Here is a 20818-nt window from a genome sequence, read left to right as displayed (position 1 = left end):
ACCTCCATGTTTCTGTGTGTGAGCTTCCAAAAAGCGTAGAAGATTTTAGTTATTGTGATGGGTAGCGTATTGTTTATATTAGTTTCTACTGGCTCCAACCTGATCAGGACTCCACTGTGCTGTACAAACAGAATAGGACAGTGCCAGTCCTCAAGGAGCTTACAACTTCCATAGAGAAGATAGACAAAGTGTGGGAGAAGAAGCAGTGGCACAGAGAGGGCAAATGACTTGCCCAAGGTGTTACAACAGATCAGTAGCGGATCACGGAATAGAACTCAGGTTCCCTGATTCTCAGTCCATTGCCCTATCCCCTGGAACATGCTGCCTTTTGAAGAACTCTAGGCGCCATCATCTCCCTCCACAAACCACTTTAAATTCACCCAACCTTGCAGTTTTTGCAGTCCTTGGGGTACTGTATAAAAAAGCCTCATCTTGCTTCTATTTTAACCTAAAACCAGGAGCTCTTAACATAATAACTGGGTCTAAGTTCTATTTTGTAGTTAAGAGAGTGAACTCAATCCCTGGAAAATCAAGGAACCCTTCCAAACTGCTTAAAATTGTTCTGGGAGGAGAGGGTATTATGGAACTACTTTTCAGTCTGGTTTTATAGACTAGTCTGTTAATGGGGGGGATTTGTAAATTAAAAATAATGCAATTAGTAACTGACAGCATTGGGTTTACGGCATGCTGTAAGACTTGTATTTGCCCTAGGCTAGGACTCAACTTGTCTAGCGTCTTTATGCACTTCCCCAGATCCTCTGAAGAAAAATTAAATGTTTATAAAGTAACAATCAGAACAGGAGAGAAATTGAAAATGTACCATGTACAGGAAAGGGCTAAATTATTTTTATCTAAGACTTAGGAAGAGGCAAAAAGATGGAGGTATGATATTCTAGATATAAGAAGCTGTAGAAGAAAAAACATTCTCACAAAGAGATGAGTATGTGGAGGAGACCAGGGCTAAATGAATTAAGGAAGTGGGGAGAGGAAGACAAGGTCCATGAGGAGTAGGTCCAAAGAGGAAGGTTTTGTTGTATAACCTCAAATGCATGTGGGAGTCAATGGAATTCTTGGAATATAAAGACTATGTCAGAAGGCAGGCAGCAGCAACTCTGCATGTCCTTGGTGGGGAGATCAAGTTTAGGGAGGTGCAAGAGGAGATGAAGGCATTGATGAAGGGTAGTCAGGGAAATGGTGTCAGAATGTGATGGTATATCTGAAGGCATACAATTAAGAGAGGAAAAAGTAGAATTGCATGACGGGTGGGTACAACAACATGACAGGAAAAGGTGAGTTCTAGGTCAGGAGTGAACCCCTCCACCCTCAGCCCCATGAGAGACAAAGAAACAAAAAACTTTATGAAACAAACTGAAAGTCTGAGCTGAGGATTATGGAGTAGTACTGGAGAGGAGTATTCTTGTCCAAAAGAACAACTTCTGTCCTTAAGACCTGTAGTTGAAGGGAATTAAGTCACATGTTTGCCCACTCAAGGAAAGTAGAGTGTGTCCCTACTTCTAGGATGCAAAGACCTCAAGTATTTTTTTTATACTCTAGACTTCTTGACAGGGAGTTTCAAGAGGGTTATTGAAGGATGCGTTTAAATGATGTTTTAAATGTCATGCCTGACTAGGTCTGGCTATTTTAATTGGGGGGATAATGAGATGTATAGACAGACTATGAAGAATTTAGAATTATGCATGAGACTTCCTTTCGTAATAAATTTCAGTAGAGGCTGGTTGCCTGGAGGGTTTTAACTCTACCTTAATGTTTGAATGTAGTTAACGCAAATTTGAAATTGCAGGAGATGCTATTATGAGGCTATCTAGGCAGAGGCTCAGAAGTCATCAACTTCTAGCTTGTGAAATCTTTCCTCTAAAATTCCAGTCCAGGGCATGATGGCACAAGGAATGAAGCTCAATTGCAGGAAATGGCCCAGCTGAGGATTAAACATCAAGAGGAGCTGACAGAGCTGCATAAGAAGCGTGGTGAGGTTAGAAAGTCCTCTTTCATGTATTTTGTGGCCCTTTGTGAGCATGGTGTCTGTGCAGTAATTGTCTAAAGATATTGGATTCTGATCCTTTTTCATTATCTTTGCTATTGTCAAATTTAAACTTCTGATAGGTTTGTTATCCCTTGACGCTTCTCAGTTGCAGAGTGTGCAACCTGTTCATGTGATTAACTTGTAGTATTGTTATAGTTCAAAGGATTTGCTTTTCCTACATAAGTGAATCTTCTGGTTGCTACTTTATTTCCGTGCTTTTTATGATATTTGAAAAAAGTAAATATTTCTTCCTCATATGTATCCTCAATGTTTGATGTGGTTGTGTCCAAAGGAGCCTTTCTGTCTGACAGGGCTGAGATAGTAAGGGACAGTAACAGTGATGACTACTGCTCTTAAGTAGCAGACTTTCCAGTCTGATACTGTCTGCTAGTACTGTGTCCAGAACTGTTTACTGTCTTTGAAGAAGAGGAAGTTCTGAAAGATGCACACATTACTTATAAAGTTGGACTGCCACATTCTGACTAGGAGCCAATGAATGGCTGGAGTACAGGTGGCATCCCTGCATTTTTTGTAAATTTTTTTTCTCTCCCTAGTTGGCCCAGTCAGTGATTGATTTGAATAATCAAATGCAGCAGAAAGACAGAGAGATGCAGATGAACGAAGCAAAGTGAGTAGGAGCATTTCTTCTTTGTGATATAGGGCATGAGACCCACATTTTTGGTCAGGTGTTTGTTTTGTATTACAGTACTGCCTAGGAGCCCCAGCCATAGACCAGGACCCTGTTGTGCTATGCACAGTACAAACACATACCAAAAAGATGGTGTCTGCACCAAAGAGTGTTTTTCATTGTGTTATTTATGGTGTTGCTCTTCCAGGATTGCAGAATACATGCAAAAGATCTCTGAGCTGGAAACAGAGTGCCAGGAACTGCGCAGCAAGCTGCAAGAACTTGAGCGAGCCAATCAAACACTGAAGGATGAGTATGATGCTCTCCAGATCACCTTCACTGCCCTAGAAGAGAAACTGAGGAAAACTACTGAAGACAACCAAGAGCTGGTCACACGTTGGATGGCAGAGAAGGCTCAGGAAGCTAATCGGCTCAATGCAGAGAATGAGAAGGACTCGAGGTGAGATGTTGACCATATATGACCATAAGCGTGGTTTGAGTACGCCAGTCCGAGAGCGACCATTGTCTCCGAAAGTCTTCTGTTTACTCTGAAAACCTAGACATTCAAGGCAGAGAAGCTTCTGGAACTTCGTGTTCATTCTCTGGGGCCAACAAAGGAAAATATATTCTCCAGGGCTTTGTCTAATTGTAAATGACTAAAGTAATTACTTTTCCACTATTTCCTCAGGAAACTATTCTAGTCTAACAGATCAAACGGTTGGAATCTGTCTTCTGATTTTACCATGGTTGTATAACATACTGGTTACTCCTAGTTTTACCCCCTTGGGCTAACCTAAACAATTTCTTCATTTTCTGTATCCCGTTAACTTAGTTGCTATTTGGCCAAGCGACGCATTAACTTGAATCAGTTCCTCATAACTTCTGGTTAATAGCCATGCATGCAGTCTTCAAAGTGTTCTCTTTCCAAATGCAGCTTACATACTTGCCTCCTTGGCATGTGATGCCTGTGTTAGCATCATATAATCTCACTAGGCTTCTTTGCTGACATATCATTATAAGGTTTGATTATGTAAAGAACTTTGTTATTTTTCCCCCTCCAGGAGGCGACAAGCCAAGTTGCAGAAGGAGTTAGCGGAAGCTGCCAAGGAACCACTGCCAGTTGAACAGTAAGTAACCCTAATTTCAGGCACTAGAGATGTGCTAAAACTGAGGTCTGGGAAATAAATCTGTTTCTCCTGTCTGATGTGAAAGGTGTCTCTTCTTCTCATCACCATGCATGAATGTATTTTTGTTAGGGCTGTCAAGCAGTTAAACAAATTAATCACACAATTAAACAATAATAGAATACCATTTATTTAAATATTTTGAATGTTTTCTACATTTTCAAATATATTGATTTCGATTACAATACAGAATACAAAGTGTACAGTGCTCACTTTTATTTTTTATTACAAATATTTGCACTGTAAAAAACAAAAGAAATAGTATTTTTCAATTCATCTAATACAAGTACTGCAGTGCAATCTCTTTATCATGAAAGATGAACTTAGAAATGTAGAATTATGTACAAAAAAAACTTCATTCAAAAATTAAAACAATGTAAAACTGTAGAGCAGGGACAGGCAAACTTTTGGGCCTGAGGGCCACATCGGGTTTCCGAAATAGTATGGAGGGCCAGTTAGGGGAGGCTGTGCCTCCCCAAATAGCCAGGCGTGGCTCGGCCCATGGACCCCCACCCCTGACTGCCCCCCGCCACCCCATCCAACCCCTTCTCTCATTCCTGGGACCCCCTGCCCCATCCTACCACCCCTTCTCCCTGACCACCCCTGGAACCCCTCCCCCTGACTGCCCCCCGCCACCCCATCCAACCCCCCTCTCCTTCCTGACTGCCCCCCCTGGGACCCCTGCTTCCATTCAACCCCTCCTCCTGACCACCACCCCGAACTCTCCTGCCCTCTATGCAACCCCCACTGCTCCCTTACCACGCTACCTGGAGCACTGGGGGCCCACGCCGACCAAAGCACCAGGACAGGCAGCCATGCCGCCTGGCTGGAGCCAGCCACCACACAGCACAGAGCACCGGGTCAGGCTGCAGCTCTGCATCTGCGCTGTCCAGGAAGAGCTCACAGCCCTGCCGCCCAGAGCATTGCGCCAGCGGCGCAGTGAGCTGATGCTGCAGGGGAGGGGCCAGGGGCTAGCCTCCCGGGCCAAGGGCTCAGGGGCCGGGCAGGAGGGTCCCGCGGGCTGTAGTTTGCCCGCCTCTGCTGTAGAGCCTACACGTCCCCTCAGTCCTACTTCAGCCAATCACTCAGAAACAAGTTTGGTTACAATTTGCAGGAGATAATGCTGCCCACTTCTTGTTTACAATGTCATCTGAAAGTGAGAACAGGCGTTCGCATAGCACTGTTGTAGCCAGCGTCCCAAGAAATTTACATGCCAGATGCTCTAAAGATTCATATGTCCCTTTATGCTTCAACCACCATTCCAGAGGACATGCGTCCATGCTGATGATGGGTTCTTCTGGATAACGATCCAAAGCAGAGCGGACCAACGCATGTTCATTTTCATCATCTGAGTCGGATACCATCAGCAGAAGGTTGATTTTCTTTTTTTGGTGTTTCAGGTTCTGTCTTTTCTGCATCTGAGTGTTTCTCTTTTAAGGTTTCTCAAAACATGCTCCATGCCTCATCCATCTCAGATTTTCAGGTTTCAGGTTCTTAAACCTTGGATCAAGTGCTGTAGCTATTTTTAGAAATCTCACATTGATACCTTCTTTGCGTTTTGTCAGATCTGCAGTGAAAGTGTTCTTAAAACGAACATGTGCTGGGTCATCATCCGAGACTGCTATAACATGAAATGTATGGCAGAATGTGGGTAAAACAGGACAGGAGACATACAATTCTCCCCCAAGGATTCAGTCACAAATTTAATTAACACTTTTTTTTTTTTTTTAAACGAGCATCAGCATGGAAGCATGTCCTCTGGAATGGTGGCCGAAGCTTGAAGGGTCATACAAATGTGTAGCATGTCTGGCATGTAAATACTTTGCAATGCCGGCTACAAAAGTGCCATGCGAATGCCTGTTGTCACTTTCAGGTGACATTGTAAATAAGAAGCAGGCAGCAATATCTCCTGTCAATGTAAGCAAACTTGTTTAGCAATTGGCTAAGGACTGAGTGGACTTGTAGGCTCTAAAGTTTTACGTTTTGGTTTTGAGTGCAGTTATGTCACACAAAAAAAGAATCTGCATTCGGAAGTTACACTTTCACGATAGAGATTGCACTACAGTACTTGTTAGGTGAATTGAAAAATACTATTTCATTTTTACAGTGCAAATATTTGTAATAAAAATACAAAGTGAGCACTGTACACTTTGTATTCTGTGTTGTAATAGAAATCAATATATTTGAGCATGTGGAAAAACCAATAATTAATAAATTTCAGTTGGTATTCTATTGTTTAACAGTGTGATTAATTGTGATTTTTTTTTTAGTTAATCGCATCAGTTAACTGATTAATCGACAGCCCTAATTTTTGTAGAGAATTAGGGTAATTGATATTTTTATCTTCAGTAATTGTGATAGAGGAGTGTTAAAACTTGAAAAGTCATTTTAAAATCAGAAATATGTAGTAAATTTCCTTATTTGTATGTTTATAGAATGAGGAACTCTGCTGTGACTAAGAATATCAATTCAAGTTTGAAAGTCCTAAGACAGGTTCATTCAGTGAATTTGAACTCGTATCTCAACAGAATACAATTTCTGTGATGCAGTCCCTTTGGCATTTGGAATAGTTCTCTTGATCTGGGAGTGAGGGCCACTGGAGACACTTAGGTCTGGAAAAAGTTGGGACTACGTAAACAGTATGGTAGGGTTTCATGTGAGAGCAGAGATTGTACAGATTGGAAAAACAGTATCAATTACTTCCGTGCTGGAATGGATTTATGCCTAGTTTCTGCTTTGCTTGCTCACTTACTGCCTTAAGTATGAAGTGCCCATACTGCTCAGTTACCAACTAGGTAATATGCAGATTAACAGTAAACCAATATGGGAACCTGAGAGGGTGTGTATGGGGGGAATATTCGTTCACTTTATTGCTGAATAGAGTTGCTGCCTTTGGGGTTTGACAAAGGGAGTTAACTACAACGGGCCTTATTTGGCTGATTCAAAAGGAGGCATGTTCCCATACTTCTCCAGGGATGATGATATTGAAGTGCTTGTGGATGAAACTTCTGACCCAGCTGAAGAGACTTCCCCAGTGCGAGCTGTCAGCCGGACATCCAGGTATGTAGACTGATATTCCTGTACCTTTTTTAAGGTGCCTTTTGAAATGTCAATATAACTTAAGAAGAATGGGTAGTGGTTAATGAAAACTGTTGAAAAGTTACTTAACTCCCTTCCCACCTAGACTTAACACACACATTTCTTACTACAACACAGCAGCAAGGGTAGGTAGAGTTATATGAACAGCCCCCAACTGTGAGAATAGGGGTCAAGGAGTGATTGACAAATCTAAACAGAGTTTCAAATTGCTTAAACCCAATGAAGAAAGTCCTTTCTCAAAGTTTATAAGGTCCTTAACCTCACCCCCATTTATATATTCCAAGCTGTTATTAATGGTGACCTGCATCATCTGCTGCTCCCATGGGATCTTCCCTCCTGAGCTTGGGTCTGAAAGGGAAAGCCTCTTTTCCCAGATACTTGGTGGTGTGAACTGTATTTATTGATCTTCATTTGAACAATCTGTTCATAAGGCTTAAACCTGTCCTCTCCTCCTCTTTAGTAAGCGACTGTCCCAGCCTGCTGGAGGCCTTCTGGACTCTATCACTAATATTTTTGGGTAGGTTAGAACACCTTCACCTTTTCTTGTTTATATATTGGTTTCAATGTATACCAGAATTTTCGTGATGTAAGGAATCGAGATGTCATAATGTCAGCCTTTCTTCTAGTTTCTGCTTTTTTTTCTTTTTGTTCTCCTCAACTTCCTGTTTCTTCCATCTTGACGTATGCTGACCTCTGACCTTTCCCTCCAGTCTATCTGAGTCTTCCCTTTTGGGACATCACTCTTCTGATGCTGCCAGGTGAAAACATTATCCACTCTTAGTCCAGCATGTGAATATATGACACTGAAGTAATGTGGAACCCAGCTTCACTACCCTGATTAGTCTTCAGATGTTCATAACACTGGCTAGAAACTTTCCAGTTAGCAATACAGGCAGTCCTTCTGAATGGAGCAGTATGTGGATTTGGTTCTTTTTAATGACAGTGCAGTAGTCAGCACCTCACTAGCTGGGGTCTCTTCTCCAGTGACTGTGCTGTAGTCAGACCCTCTAAGTGGAGTCCTGCATTAGGTGGAAGGTCTTTCTTTAAGACAGTTTTGGAGTCTGAGCTTTCAAACGGGGTACTCCACTGGCTGGGATCTTCTCACAGCCACAGTAGTGCAGTCTGAACTAGACACAATGGTGGGGTTGCAGTCCGTCCCTCTAAACTCATTGTGATGTTTACATTGTTTGACTCCTTAGTACAAGAAAAGATGACTGCTCAGACATTAGCTGGCAGTGAATTTGATAGTGTGGGAGCAAACTAAGGTTAAGCTAGGTAAGAGACAGTGCAGGCATGAACTGATGCATGCTGCCATGTGAGAGAATACAATGTAATCTGATAAAATGCAGTCTTGCAAGGAGGGGGGGAAAGAATAAAGTAAGGATTTTGGCCGTCTCTCATCCACCCCACAGTGATAGTTGGGCTCATCCAGGTCTGTGCCTGCCACTTTAAGAACTGCATCCACTCTTCTATTTAACATATTTTTCTTTGTGTCCCATCGCAGGAGGCGCTCTCTGTCCTCATTTCCCGCTCCCCAGGAAAATGTAGATGTGCATCCAGGTTCCAGTAAAGAAGTGAGAGTGCCCACTACTGCAGTGTATGTCTTTGTAAGTATATCCAGGAACTACAAGATTCTTCAGACTCTTCCTGCCTAAGAGGAGGAGAATTTGACCTTTGAGTAGCAAATGCTATCTCGAATAATATGGCTCTGCTTGTTTAAACTGCTCCAGATAATGTTTTAAATCTAGAAGATGACTCGTGAATTGGCAAGGCAGCTAGGTCCATTTAATCCATATTGACTTTACTCTCAGCCTGGATATCCACCTAAAACAAAAATTCACTCAGGTGCATGCATCCTTCATGCTTTTAATGTTCCTTCTTTTGTGGTCATAGTTAAGTTAATGTACGTCTTGCTGAGGTCAATGATGACTAGTAAAAGGTCTGAGTGCACAAAAGAATCGCACTCCTATTACCCTTTCAGCTCCCAACAGTCTCTTTGTCCCATCATACTATAGCAGTGCTGTGATTGCGGGAGAGGCTGCTGACAATGTAGGATAAGTTCGGTGCCTGTTATCCACAGTGTAAGGAAGCATGGCCCTGAATGTCATCCAACAGAACCAATTAAGGAGTTTAGGGTGTTGGGGTGTCTTTATTTGTGGTGTGTGTGATCTCAAGTTTTCAAGCTGAGACCTCTTGCATATGTTATGGAATGGTGAGGCCACTTTTGAATCTGAGTCTGTGCAAGGCAACTCTACGTTGTTCATTTTATAGCTGGAAAATTGGAGCAAACTCTTGTGAACCAGTTACTTGCTTTGAATGCTCATGTAATAGAGATGGTTGCTGAATGGTGAAAGAAATCCCAGAGATTTCCTATACCGCTCCTACTACCTGGGTAATTCACCTGAGTTTTTGTGGTATTCTGATTTGTTTAATGTAGGCTTTGCTAATTTTATTTAGTATGGGCCTTCTGCATATGAAAGATGATCACATTTGGGCTAGATCACGATTGTGTGCAGCCTACTCTTCAGCAAGCTCTGTATGGTGCTACAGTCTGACAGTTCTGTTTGGTGCTGATGTCATTTGGGGTGGCTGTGATTGTGCTTTTTGTTCACCCTCCCCCAAGGATGCACATGATGGAGAAGTGAACGCAGTGCAATTCAGTCCTGCTTCCCGGTTACTAGCAACAGGAGGCATGGATCGGAGAGTTAAACTCTGGGAAGTCTTTGGAGGTAAGTGTCTGCTCTGAGTTATTGTGTGAAGAGACATAGGCCATAAAGAATACTTTTTGTCTTATACCAAATTTAGAATCCCATACAGTTGGCTCATACAAAATGGATTTTCCCCTAAAGTTTTTAACTCAGTTGCTGGTGTTTAAGTTGAGCATGCTGTTCTACAGTTCCAGACAAACACTATATAAAGTGTGAAGCAGTTATGTTAGGTCAGCTGAAATATACTCGGAATGGGGGAGTAAAGCCAGGCTCAAGCAAACTGATCAAAAGCCAGTGCCACTTATGTAATTCATTTTTGTGTTGCTGTGGTAATTGTCCAGTGTGTTGGCCAAATGGATCTAACCCAGAAGTTCAAATCCTTCCCCCATTTGTATCCAATTCATTGCTTAATTGTTTCTTTCTGCATACAGATAGGTGCGAGCTGAAAAGTTCTCTCTCTGGCAGTAACGCAGGGATTACGAGTATCGAATTTGACAGTGCTGTGAGTATTTGTATAATACCCATAGTCTGTGTTTGGGGAGAAATTAATTGCAGTAGCTTGTGCTCGGCTACCAGTTTCACACACATGCTTTGAAATACATCCCCAAACAAACAAGTTAAAATACTTGTAGGAATACCTGACAAACATTTTAAAATATAGTACAAAACTTTTTCATACAGTAGGCTGAACTCTAGTATCAAAGGGACACTTCAGTGAATTAAGCTTAAACCAAATTAAGGCCACTGTATTATGAATAGGGGTATGTCTACACTTAAAACACTATAGCAGCACTGCTGAAGCACTTCAGCATGGACAGACACTACAGCAGAGGAGGGCAAACTGAGGCCCCTGCGGGACCCTCCTGGCCGGCCCTTGAGCTCCCGGCCAGGGAGGGCTAGCCCTCCCCGGCCGGGAGGCTAGCAGGATCCTCCCCTGCTGTCCCCACTCCCCCGCAGCCTCAGCTCACCGTGCTGCCAGCCCTCTAGGCGGTGGGGCTGCGAGCTCCTGCCAGGCAGCATGGCTGCAAGAGCCGCCAACCTGCCCCAGTGCTCTAGACTGCGTGGTGGTATGGCTGGCTCCGGCCAGGCGGTACGGCTGCCAGTCTTGGTGCTCTGAACGGCATGGTAAGGGGGCAGGGAGTGGGGGGGAGGGGTTGGATAAGGGGCAGGGGGTCCCTGGGGTCAGTCAGGGTATAGGGAGTAGGGGGAGGTGTTAGAGAGCTTATTCCTTCACTCTCCCACTTCCCTGGTCCTTCTCGCATGAACAGAGAGCAACAATACCCGAAGTCCGAAGGTGCAAACAATTCGATGTTTATTGGGGTGAACTTCCAGCAAGCTTAAATACAAGTTCCTTTTTCCTTATTTTCGAATCCCAACTTACTTCCTGTTTGCCCCTAATTTATATAGTAATATTCTTAGCTATACCTTAACCAATCATTCTACTGAAATTTAACTAACCAATCCTAACATATTGTATCATGATTAGCTAACCAATTATATCCCACCACCTTAATTAGATTACACCCAGCAAAATTAATTATACAGCAGACAGAAACAATCACAGAACCAGACAGAGATTATACAGACAAACAATAGCAAAGTGGGAACTATAATGACAAAACAATACAGAAGTGAGGATTTCACATTCCCAGCTATTGATAAGTGAGTTCTTGCCAGACAGGATGCTATCAAACTAAGTTTCCTTTTACATTTTCTAGGCACTTCCCTTTCTCTGGAGGTGATAGGAATACAATCCTGTCCTGATAGTGTCTGACAGCCCAATAGCACCTTATTTCAATGTGACTAGTTTGGAATGTGAGGATGTGACTGTTCACTTCCTAGCTTATGGCTGCCTCTGCTGCTTAGCCAAAGGCCTTAGCCTAAGAACAGGGCCTCAAACTGTCACAGTAAGAGAAGGCCCTTACACCAGCAGACAGTGATTTTGATTCTTTCTTTTATACCTCTAGAACTAGCCAAGTGATAAGAATACCCCTAAATTCTTAAAGTACAGGCCTTTGCAGACAGGCCTGAATATCTATATCCTAACAGGCGGTTGGATGGGGTGGAGGTTCTGGGAGGGTGGGCGGTCAGGGGATGGGGAATGGGGAGGGTTGGATAGGCATGGGAGTCCCGGGGGTGTGGATAGGGGACGGGATGGTAAGGGGGTGTTGGATGGGTCGGGGGTTCTGAGCGGGGCAGTCAGGGGATGGGGAGGGGACGAATAGGGGGCGGGGGCCAGGCTGTTTGGGAAGGCACAGCCTTCCCTACCTGGCCCTCCATACAGTTTCGGAACCTCGATGTGGCCCTCGGGCCAAAAAGTTTGCCCACCCCTGCACTACAGCAACGGGAGGGGTTCTACCATTGCTGTAGTTACTCCACCTCCCCGGGAGGCAGTAGCTAAATCAATGGAAGAATTGTTCTGTCTACACCAGAGGTTAGATCATCATAGCTTTGTCTCGAGGTGTTGATTTTTCACACCCCTTAGAATCATAGCTATGCCAATGTAAGTTCCTGGTGTAGACCAGCCCTAGGAATATCCACATGGGTTTAATGCAGTTTAATTTATCCATTTCAAATTCACACCTGTAGGTAATTTGGATTAACTTTCCTGAGTCATTCCCCTCTTCACCCCACCCCATAGACAAGTCCTAGAACTCTGATCTGCACTTCACTTTTCAGAAGATAAACAGAATCCAGTCATCTGGGCTACTGGGAGTTTTAAAATGAGCTAGGTCTTACCCCAGCTGTGAATTTCCACTGCTGCCTTATGAGCTCCTTGAAACTACTAGAGTTGTATGTATCTGCTCCTGTTTTATGCATTGAGAAATGTGTATAACTTGGTGGTGAGGATTAGATGCCTCCCTGAGGTCTGTGATGAATAGTAAAAGGTCTGACTGCCTGAAGGATTACACTTCCATCACCCTTTCAACTCCCAGCAATTTCTCACCCATCATAACCCAGCAATGCTGTGACTGGGGGAGTGTTTGCTGACAAATTGTGATGTGTTCAGTTCATGTTCCCTAGAGCATCACAGGCACAATTCTGATCTGCATCCAACAGAACCAGTCAAAGGAGTATGGGGTTTTGGAGGTGCATATCTGGGTACATGATCTCAAACTTTCTTGCTGAGACCTCTTTCACCATGTATGAACTAAGGCCAAGTTTGAAGCCATCTTTACAGCTTAGCATTTCTGTGCTTTCACATTATTGATACACCTCCAAAAACATCTTACGTTGGTCTTCATCAGTTCACCAGAGTCCTCAAACTATGGGGCTCCCCCTCCGGGGGGGTGCAGAGGAATGTCAAGGGAGGCACAGCAGGCCAGGGAGGGAGCACATGTCATGTAAGCCCTGCTCTACTCCCAGTTCTGCTGTGGCCCCAGTCCCAGCCACTAAAAGTCTGGTTACTTGCAGTAACCGGTCTCCACCCTTGGAGGGTGGGAAGAGCAGCAGCAGTTGCTGCTGCTGCTGGAGCCTGGAGGAGCACTCAGGCGGCTACAGTGAGAGAGGTATCAGCGGCTTTCTCCTGCCCTGAGCGCAGCTCCCCTTCCCTTGCCTCACTCACACACATCCCCAGAGTGTGGCTCCCCCTCCTCCGTTATGCCCCACTAAACCCTTACCCTGACTCCCGGGGGGGGGGGGGGCAGTGAGGGTGTGGACTGGGCAAGGGGGGGTTGTGATTGAGAAAGTTTGGGGACCACTGCACTAGAGGGTTGTCTGGTGTTGCTAACCTGTTTGGAGAAACTTGTTCTGGTGTAAGTGGCTTGATCACATTGCAGATCTTGTCAGAACAGATGCATTCTGGGTTCCATGATTTTTTCTGAATCAGTCACCTGACACTGTCAGGCACAAGCCTTGTCATTCTGGGATTTTTCTTGAGAAATAACTTTGCCATACAGAGTCTTGAAATATGATCTCTGTCTAGAGTGAAAGGAAGGAGCCACCACCCTCAGGATACCTGTATACCCATTTGTCCATCTCCTGACCAGAACTTACTTAGTTTTTACTACCTCTGTTGAGAACCCGGTAGATGGGAGTGAAATTGACAAGAATCAGGCGAGCCTCACTCTGCAGTTTGGGTCAGCTAGGCCCAACAACAGGGGCAGATGCTGGAGCTATTTGTGGGGAAGGAGAGCCAAAAAATAGTCTGGGTAAAGGCACAGTAGGAGAAAACCCCACCATCCTTGCAGCAGCAAGGAGGTTATGAGTAGAAATGGTCTGGAAAGAATGTCCCTCCCTTCCAGCACTGTGGCCACTATTCCTTTCATAGCCAATTGTTTGGGAATCTGGACATGGCTCATGAAAAAATTACATCTTTGTTGAAAATGTCTTGAAAATCTTCTTCCTCATCCAAACTTAATTGGTGCTTCCCTCCGCCAGTTGCTTTCTTAGCAGTATGGCAGTAAAGTGAACCCTGTGGATTGTCTGTTCTAATGACTATCCCATAGTATTGAGACTTGCTGGGTGTAGTAGTTTACTTCTTTCAGTCACTGTGGGAAATTGACTTAAATCCCTCCTGTTTCCACAGGGCTCCTATCTCTTAGCAGCTTCAAATGACTTTGCCAGCAGAATCTGGACTGTAGATGACTATCGGTTACGGGTGAGTCTCTTGCAAAAGTCAAGCAATGTGTAGGCTCTTTCTGCCCAGTATTCTCATTTATGTTCTTACAAAGGACACTGAAAAATTGTGGATTCCACTGTTTTAGGATCTTGCCAAAGTGGGGTTTGTTTTTTTTCTTTTTGCTCTCTTGCAAAACATTAATTGAATTTTTATCCCTTTTTTAATTGAAGAGAGCCTTTACAGCATAACCTGGTGTGCAACACTGGCCTCTGCACATAGCCTCACAGAAACCTCTCCAGATAAATAGCGACCAAATATATGAACTTTCCTCTGCACATAGGAAGTATTAACTTTAGAACCATTTAAATGTTAAGATACAGCAGTCTTAAGGACCCAAAGGCTGTAACATGGTTCAGGGATTTAGTTAAAACACAGTTCTATTTCCTAGACTAGATGCATGTTAACTGAGTAGGTGCCAGCTTGGGTCCCTGGCTCAATTGTTGGAGTAGACAAGCCCTGAAGCACTAGTCTCTAATCAGGATACTTAACAAAAGACTAATCTCTTGCTCATGTTCTTCCTCCACCTCTTCAGAGTGGACTCTTTGGCCCTTGTCCAAGGAAGGACATGCCTGTGATCTCCCTAGGCTGAAAAGTGCTCTCTTCCCTTAGCAGAGGAAACTGTCTAAGAGGCTTCAGTTATTCCTGCTCCTGGACGTGATCCTTGTTCTTAAATTTTTATTTTAGGAATATTTCACCAAACATTATTTGGCATGCTGACTCTAACTCAAGATATGTTTAGTTGCTCTTACAAGCTGTTGAATACACAATCTGGCATGAAGCATTTTGGAATAGCCAGGCCTGTTCCCTTTCTGACACAGAAGCTCTGCTGTCATTTCTGTACTGGTTAGCCTCTCACGCTCTTCAGGCATTAGAAGTGAACTTGAATCTCTCTTTGCCCCATGTTGCATTATTTGCTCTGTAGATCTTCAGCATTTTACGTATTGTTCTAAAGTACACCTACAATATAATTCACTTGATTGCTTTTAATATGAAGATATTTATCTCCAGAATGTTAGATCTTGTATGGGAAACCTTCCTGAACATGTCAAAATCTTTGCAGCTTTAGATTGGCCCAAAAATCCTGCCATCAGGTAGAAACAAAAGTGTATAACAGTTTAATAGATGATCATTAAGAATATGATTCTGTCACAAAGGTCATGGATTTCATGACTTTATGGGAAGTCCGTGACTACTTCTGCGCCAGGACTGGAGCAGCTGTCAGTCCCAGGGCTGCTGGAGCAGCTGTCCGGTGACCAGCACAGTGGCTAGGATTGGGTCAAGCCCTGTGGGGCTGGAGCAGGGTATTCCCACCCCCCAACCGAGTATTTGTAGTAAAAGTCAGGGACAGGTTGTTGGCTTTTGTGAATTTTTGTTTACTGCCCATGACCTGTCCCTGACTTTTGCTAAAAATACCCGTGACAGAATCTTAACCTTAATCCTTATTAACTTTGTGTGAAAAGTCCCCATGCAAAACTCCCCTCAGTCTTCACTAGATCTTTCTGCAATTTTTCCAGTGTCCCTTCAGGCTTTGGGTCAGTACCATCACTGCTCACTGAGTTAATACAGCACATTGACTTCCTTGTCTGAATGGGTTTGGTGCATGGATTTATCATAGAATCATAGAATATCAGGGTTGGAAGTGACCTCAGGAGGTCATCTAGTTCAACCCCCTGCTCAAAGCAGGACCAATCCCCAATTTTTGCCCCAGATCCCTAAATGGCCCCCTCAAGGATTGAACTCACAACCCTGGGTTTAGCCGGCCAATGCTCAAACCACTGAGCTATCCCTCCCCCTTATCTTCCTTGCATGTTCATTGAGGGCAGTTGAGTTGATTTGATATTAAATCCTGCATCAAACTACCTATTTTATAAACAAGTATTCACTTGTTAATGGCAGTGCAGCAAGGATGGTAATGGAATATTCTTCAAGGTTATAAAGATCCTCTCCATAAAATTGTGGTATCCAGAGATTAACTGTCCTGTTGCAACCACTGAGACAATCCATGACCTTTCGGTTTTAGTGCTGTGCAATAATTTTTCAGTTCCTCGCTCTGCTCCCATTTCACTTCCATTTTTAAGTCTTCTGGTGGTTCTGTAGTTCATGTAGCAGTGTGCAAGTCAGAAGTTCAGTGATTAACAGTAGAAGATTTGATTTTTGGGAAGGATTGCTCTCTGATCACTTTCCCTGTTCCCGGCAGTCTATTCCCTCATGCTACATTAGTTCTATGATTGACAAAAAAGTATCTAATAACTTGTGATGATTGTACTTCATGTTCCAACGGGCCCTGACTGCAGTTGGCATCAGACAGAAACAGTCATGGAAATCTGCTGATAGGAGCAATTCTCTAATTTCTGGAGATCTCCGGCTTTCAAGCTGAGACGTCAGAGTTAACACTAGATCCCTTTTTCCTTTACTTGACAGTCAGCTTCTGAAATCTGGAGACACCATCATTCCAACTCTTACTATGCTTTAGTCCATCCCCTGGTCTATCCTTTAAGACTGTTGTAGTTACCATCCTTCCAACCGAGGTTACTGGGGGTGGTAGAAAAGAGTCATAGATTTCAAAAGAACTACTCCTTAACTAGCGAAAGGAGTTGCAATTGAGGGAGAGAGTATCTCCAACCCGGAGAGAGTACTCTCGGCACTTGCTGACTCATGGAGAAGCAGACTGGGAATCAAAGCTACATTCTGTTTAACCTGAATGGAAAGATGAGCTTTTTTTTTTTGGTGACCCATGCCTCTAGTCAAACGTTAGACTAATGTGGGAGGAGTTGAATCAAAGACTTTGTCCCTGGTAAGCTGCTGAATGGCAAGATCATAGCCATGAGGACAGGAAGCAATTGTAGCTGAAACTGCTCATTTACACCATGTAAATCTTCTCTCCCCAGCACACACTGACAGGCCACAGTGGGAAGGTTTTGTCAGCCAAGTTCTTGCTGGATAATGCACGCATCGTGTCAGGGAGTCATGACCGGACCCTCAAGCTCTGGGACCTGCGCAGCAAAGTTTGTAAGGAAACCATTTCCACCCCAGCACCAACGTCCTTCTGTCTTTTGCACACCTCTTATTCTCTTTAGTGGATGTAAATGAAAGTTTTACTTCAGCTTAATTGTTTTATTCTCTTAGTCTCCAAAAAGCAGGAAATTGCAGCCATACTGCTTTTTGATATTCTGATCTTCGGTATTGCAAGCTAAGCAGGGTCAGGCCTGGCTGTTACCTGCATGGGAAACCTAAGAAAAGACCATATGCTACAGTGAAAAGTATTGCTGATTGAGTGGGCAACTGCATTCTAGACCCTCTTGTCCATCAAACTGTAGAAAGTTGAAGGCAGGTCAGACCTTACAACCCTGGGCTGGTCTTAAGTTCCCTCTTGAAATCCCTCCAATTCCTGCCTCCAATGAAGCAAATGGCAGGATTCAGTTTTTCATAGCAGAAACATTTGCCTTAAAATATTTTCCTGGTTTCTTCAGTACAACTTGGCACAGAGACAGCCTTTCTCCCCCAGTGTCCTACACTCTTTTTTTGTGTATAAAGGGGAGTGTGTCATGTTGCTCATCCGTGATTTGTTTGACTAATTATGAAGTGGTGGTAAAACAACTGTCCTTGTACAGTTGTAGGGATGTTGGGCATGGTAGTCAAGTGGTTCAGGGGAATAATGTGCTGTTGGGGATTTTGGATTCTCAGTAATCAGTTTCTTCTAAGACAGAGCTCACCTGTCCCCACCCCACTGCCCGTGACCCCAAACTCCTCTCGGGGCAGTAGTTTCAGTGCAGCTACAGAATTTTGATGTTTGCTGTTGTGTGACTTTTAAATACTGCTATCAACTTGTACAGCACAATGGGAATGAGACTGTGTTGTTAGTGACACCTCCCTCCCCCTTTTTTTTCTTAAAGGTATAAAAACAGTATTTGCAGGATCAAGCTGCAATGATATAGTGTGCACAGAGCAGTGTGTGATGAGTGGACATTTTGACAAGAAGATTCGCTTCTGGGACATCAGGTAAAACTATCCTCTGACACGGGTTAGATTCTCTAGCAATTTAATGCTAAAGAACATAAGATGAATCTGTGAATTGTGACCCTTCCATTCTTTGAGTTCTCCATTGCTTGGAATATTTATTACAGGAATATGAGGAAGTCATCAAGAATAAATAACCTTTTTGCACATGATAGAACTGCTGTTTTGATCTCTGAGCTATTAGTAGCATGTTGTGTTATATATTGACAGCAGATTAGCCCCTGAGTAAGGAAATATCTTGCATTGTTCTCTTATCTTTCTGGCCAGTTTTAAGTATCACTAGCTGGTTCTGAAGGAAGTTCTGAACAGTCCTTGGCTAGGGACAAAATATCCACAATGTGAGACTTTAGTTGGGAAATGTGGAAGTGGATAATGAACAAATAGTGGATACTTATTCTCCTATCCCCATGCACCGGGGCAAGTCTAGGATACAGATTTTGATGCTCATGTGACAGGATCTACTCCTGAGGGAATTCTGTGCTTAAAAAATAAAAATTCTGCATATTTTATTTGTCAATAAATAAAATGTGAGGGCTCCAGCATGGTAGTGGGGAGCACAGGCACTGGCTGCACGGAGGTGAGAGATCACCCTGCTCTGGGAGCCCAAAATGACATGCCTGGGCTGCTGTGGAGGGGCACTTGACCCCCTCTTGCGGTTTCCTTTTGCTTCCCTGTCAGAGTCATTTTTCTGCGGGGGATGGGAATTCTGGTCGCACACAGTGGCGCAGTGTTCCTCCAGGAGTAAAGATCCTTGATGCCTAGTTACCCATGCTGTTTCCTGTCTTCAGGACTGAGAGCATAGTGCAGGAGCTGGAACTGTTTGGGAGGATCACAGCTTTAGACCTGAACCCAGAGAGAACAGAGCTCTTGACCTGTTCCCGAGATGATCTGCTGAAGATCATTGATTTGCGAGTCAATGCTGTCAAACAGACTTTCAGGTGAGTGTGATCCCAGTAAGGTATGTGGCAGGTGGCTGGATTTTTGTGGCATAATTGTAACTTTGGTGTTGCCCTTGTCCTTTATGAATGAAAACCTTCCAATTAGTCCCTCAGTGGGGAGGTGAAAGCCTTTGGAGCCATGTCTCTGACGATGTAGTTTGCACATTATCCATGAATTGACACCAAAGATCTATTTTGTCAAGATTTTGTCTCCACCTCTTCGAAGAAGACCGTTTGTCCCCCTCACTGGGGAGAAAAGTCCTACTGATTAGGTTGGAAAAAGAGAGGTGGCTTGTGTTAAACAGAATGTAGAATTTATCCTAGTCAATGCAATAATCTTCATTTAGTCTTGAGGAGGAGCTAGCTTTCCCAAGATTCATATTAAAAACATAACTACCTGATTCCAACTTGTTTCAGTGCCCAGGGATTCAAATGCGGATCTGACTGGACCAGAGTCGTGTTCAGGTAAGAGGCCAAACTGGTGAGACTGAGTGAAGTTTGGGATGGGAGTGGGGGCCAGCTGTTTGGTTTATTGCAAATTCTGCAGTAACATTTGAGGGCAAAGTTCCAAACCAACATACGCTGTCAAGCTAATTACCAGTCGGCAGCATGCATTGATTGCTTCTTGATCACCTGTGCTACAACGCAAGCAGTAGGGTAGCCATTAACACTAGTCATAAGACAAAAGGGGACACTTAGCACTGGGCAGTCAGCAAAACTGTTTTCAGACTTGGGTATCTACAATTAGACACCAAAAGAACTCACCGTTTGTAAAAAATCAGGAAAAAGGGAATAGCCAGTGTTCCATATAGTTTGCACACCCCCTATATTAAAACAAAGTTAATGTTGGAAAGTCAGGCCTTGAAAAGCAGAAAAATGTCAGAATTAAGGTTGTCCATGGAACCTTAATTTGGCCCCCAGTGCATATTTATTATATCTTATTACAGTCTCCTTCCACCTTGGGCTTGTCATCCAATCTTCTCCTCTTCTTCTCCACCCACTCCTAAGCCCCATGTGCCAGTCTCCTGGCTCAGCCAGTTCTTGGGTCTCCCTTCTGCTTTTGAGTTAGGCTACTTCCTCCTCCACACTGCCTGGACACCACCAGCAAGGGCATTGAGAGCAAAAGAGGGATAGTCACCTGGCTGCCAGTTCTGGTGTCCAATGTCATAGTAGCCAGGAATAGCAATTGCAGGGAATTCCTGTTCAGCCCCTGTGACCCTGGGCTGGAACATTCCACTATAGATGGAATCTTCAGAGAATTTAGCTGGCAAGTTCTAACACGTATCTACTGAGCATCTGTGAATTGCAGTTTTTCGTAGGCTTTAATTTGTCTGAATCTGGGTAGCTTTTCGTGGGAACAAGAAAAGGCACATCGCTGAAACCAGGGTGACAACCCCTCCCTTAGACTATATGTTCTTATTCCAAAGCGTGCAGGTGATAGAGCTTCTCAGTGAAATGTTGAAAGAATTGTTTTAATATGGAAACATTTTTCTAATATCCTTCTCAAACGATTGAACCATTTTTGCTGAAATTCAAGTAAAAATAGTCAGTCTGGGACAGACACCTGACAAGGAAGACTTCA

At 43.7% G+C, this 20818-nt stretch overlaps 1 protein-coding gene and 2 non-coding genes across 5 annotated transcripts in view; all 3 read left to right on the top strand.

Moving 5' to 3' along the window:
- The window catches only part of ATG16L1 (autophagy related 16 like 1), a 28275-nt gene that overhangs the window by 3858 nt on the left and 3599 nt on the right, over positions 1-20818 (top strand). For 2 of the 3 annotated variants that reach the window (XM_074964049.1, XM_074964051.1), the window contains 15 exons: positions 1885-1990; positions 2596-2669; positions 2878-3129; positions 3731-3796; positions 6827-6913; positions 7413-7469; positions 7663-7710; positions 8457-8559; positions 9576-9681; positions 10092-10162; positions 14189-14260; positions 17170-17290; positions 18175-18280; positions 19087-19236; positions 19654-19701. In XM_074964049.1, the coding sequence (XP_074820150.1) occupies positions 1885-1990; positions 2596-2669; positions 2878-3129; positions 3731-3796; positions 6827-6913; positions 7413-7469; positions 7663-7710; positions 8457-8559; positions 9576-9681; positions 10092-10162; positions 14189-14260; positions 17170-17290; positions 18175-18280; positions 19087-19236; positions 19654-19701 (1467 nt within the window). The remainder of the gene's footprint in view (positions 1-1884; positions 1991-2595; positions 2670-2877; positions 3130-3730; positions 3797-6826; positions 6914-7412; positions 7470-7662; positions 7711-8456; positions 8560-9575; positions 9682-10091; positions 10163-14188; positions 14261-17169; positions 17291-18174; positions 18281-19086; positions 19237-19653; positions 19702-20818) is intronic. The other variant, XM_074964050.1, reaches the window with a different exon arrangement.
- On the top strand, positions 8870-9143 carry LOC141994293 (small Cajal body-specific RNA 6). The gene has a single exon (XR_012641082.1).
- LOC141994292 (small Cajal body-specific RNA 6) lies at positions 12527-12793 on the top strand. The gene has a single exon (XR_012641081.1).

This window comes from Natator depressus, chromosome 9, assembly GCF_965152275.1.
Source record: "Natator depressus isolate rNatDep1 chromosome 9, rNatDep2.hap1, whole genome shotgun sequence".
Classification (NCBI taxonomy): domain Eukaryota; kingdom Metazoa; phylum Chordata; order Testudines; family Cheloniidae; genus Natator; species Natator depressus.
Note: the sequence above shows the minus strand (reverse complement) of the source record. Positions and strands in the feature narration are given on the sequence as shown.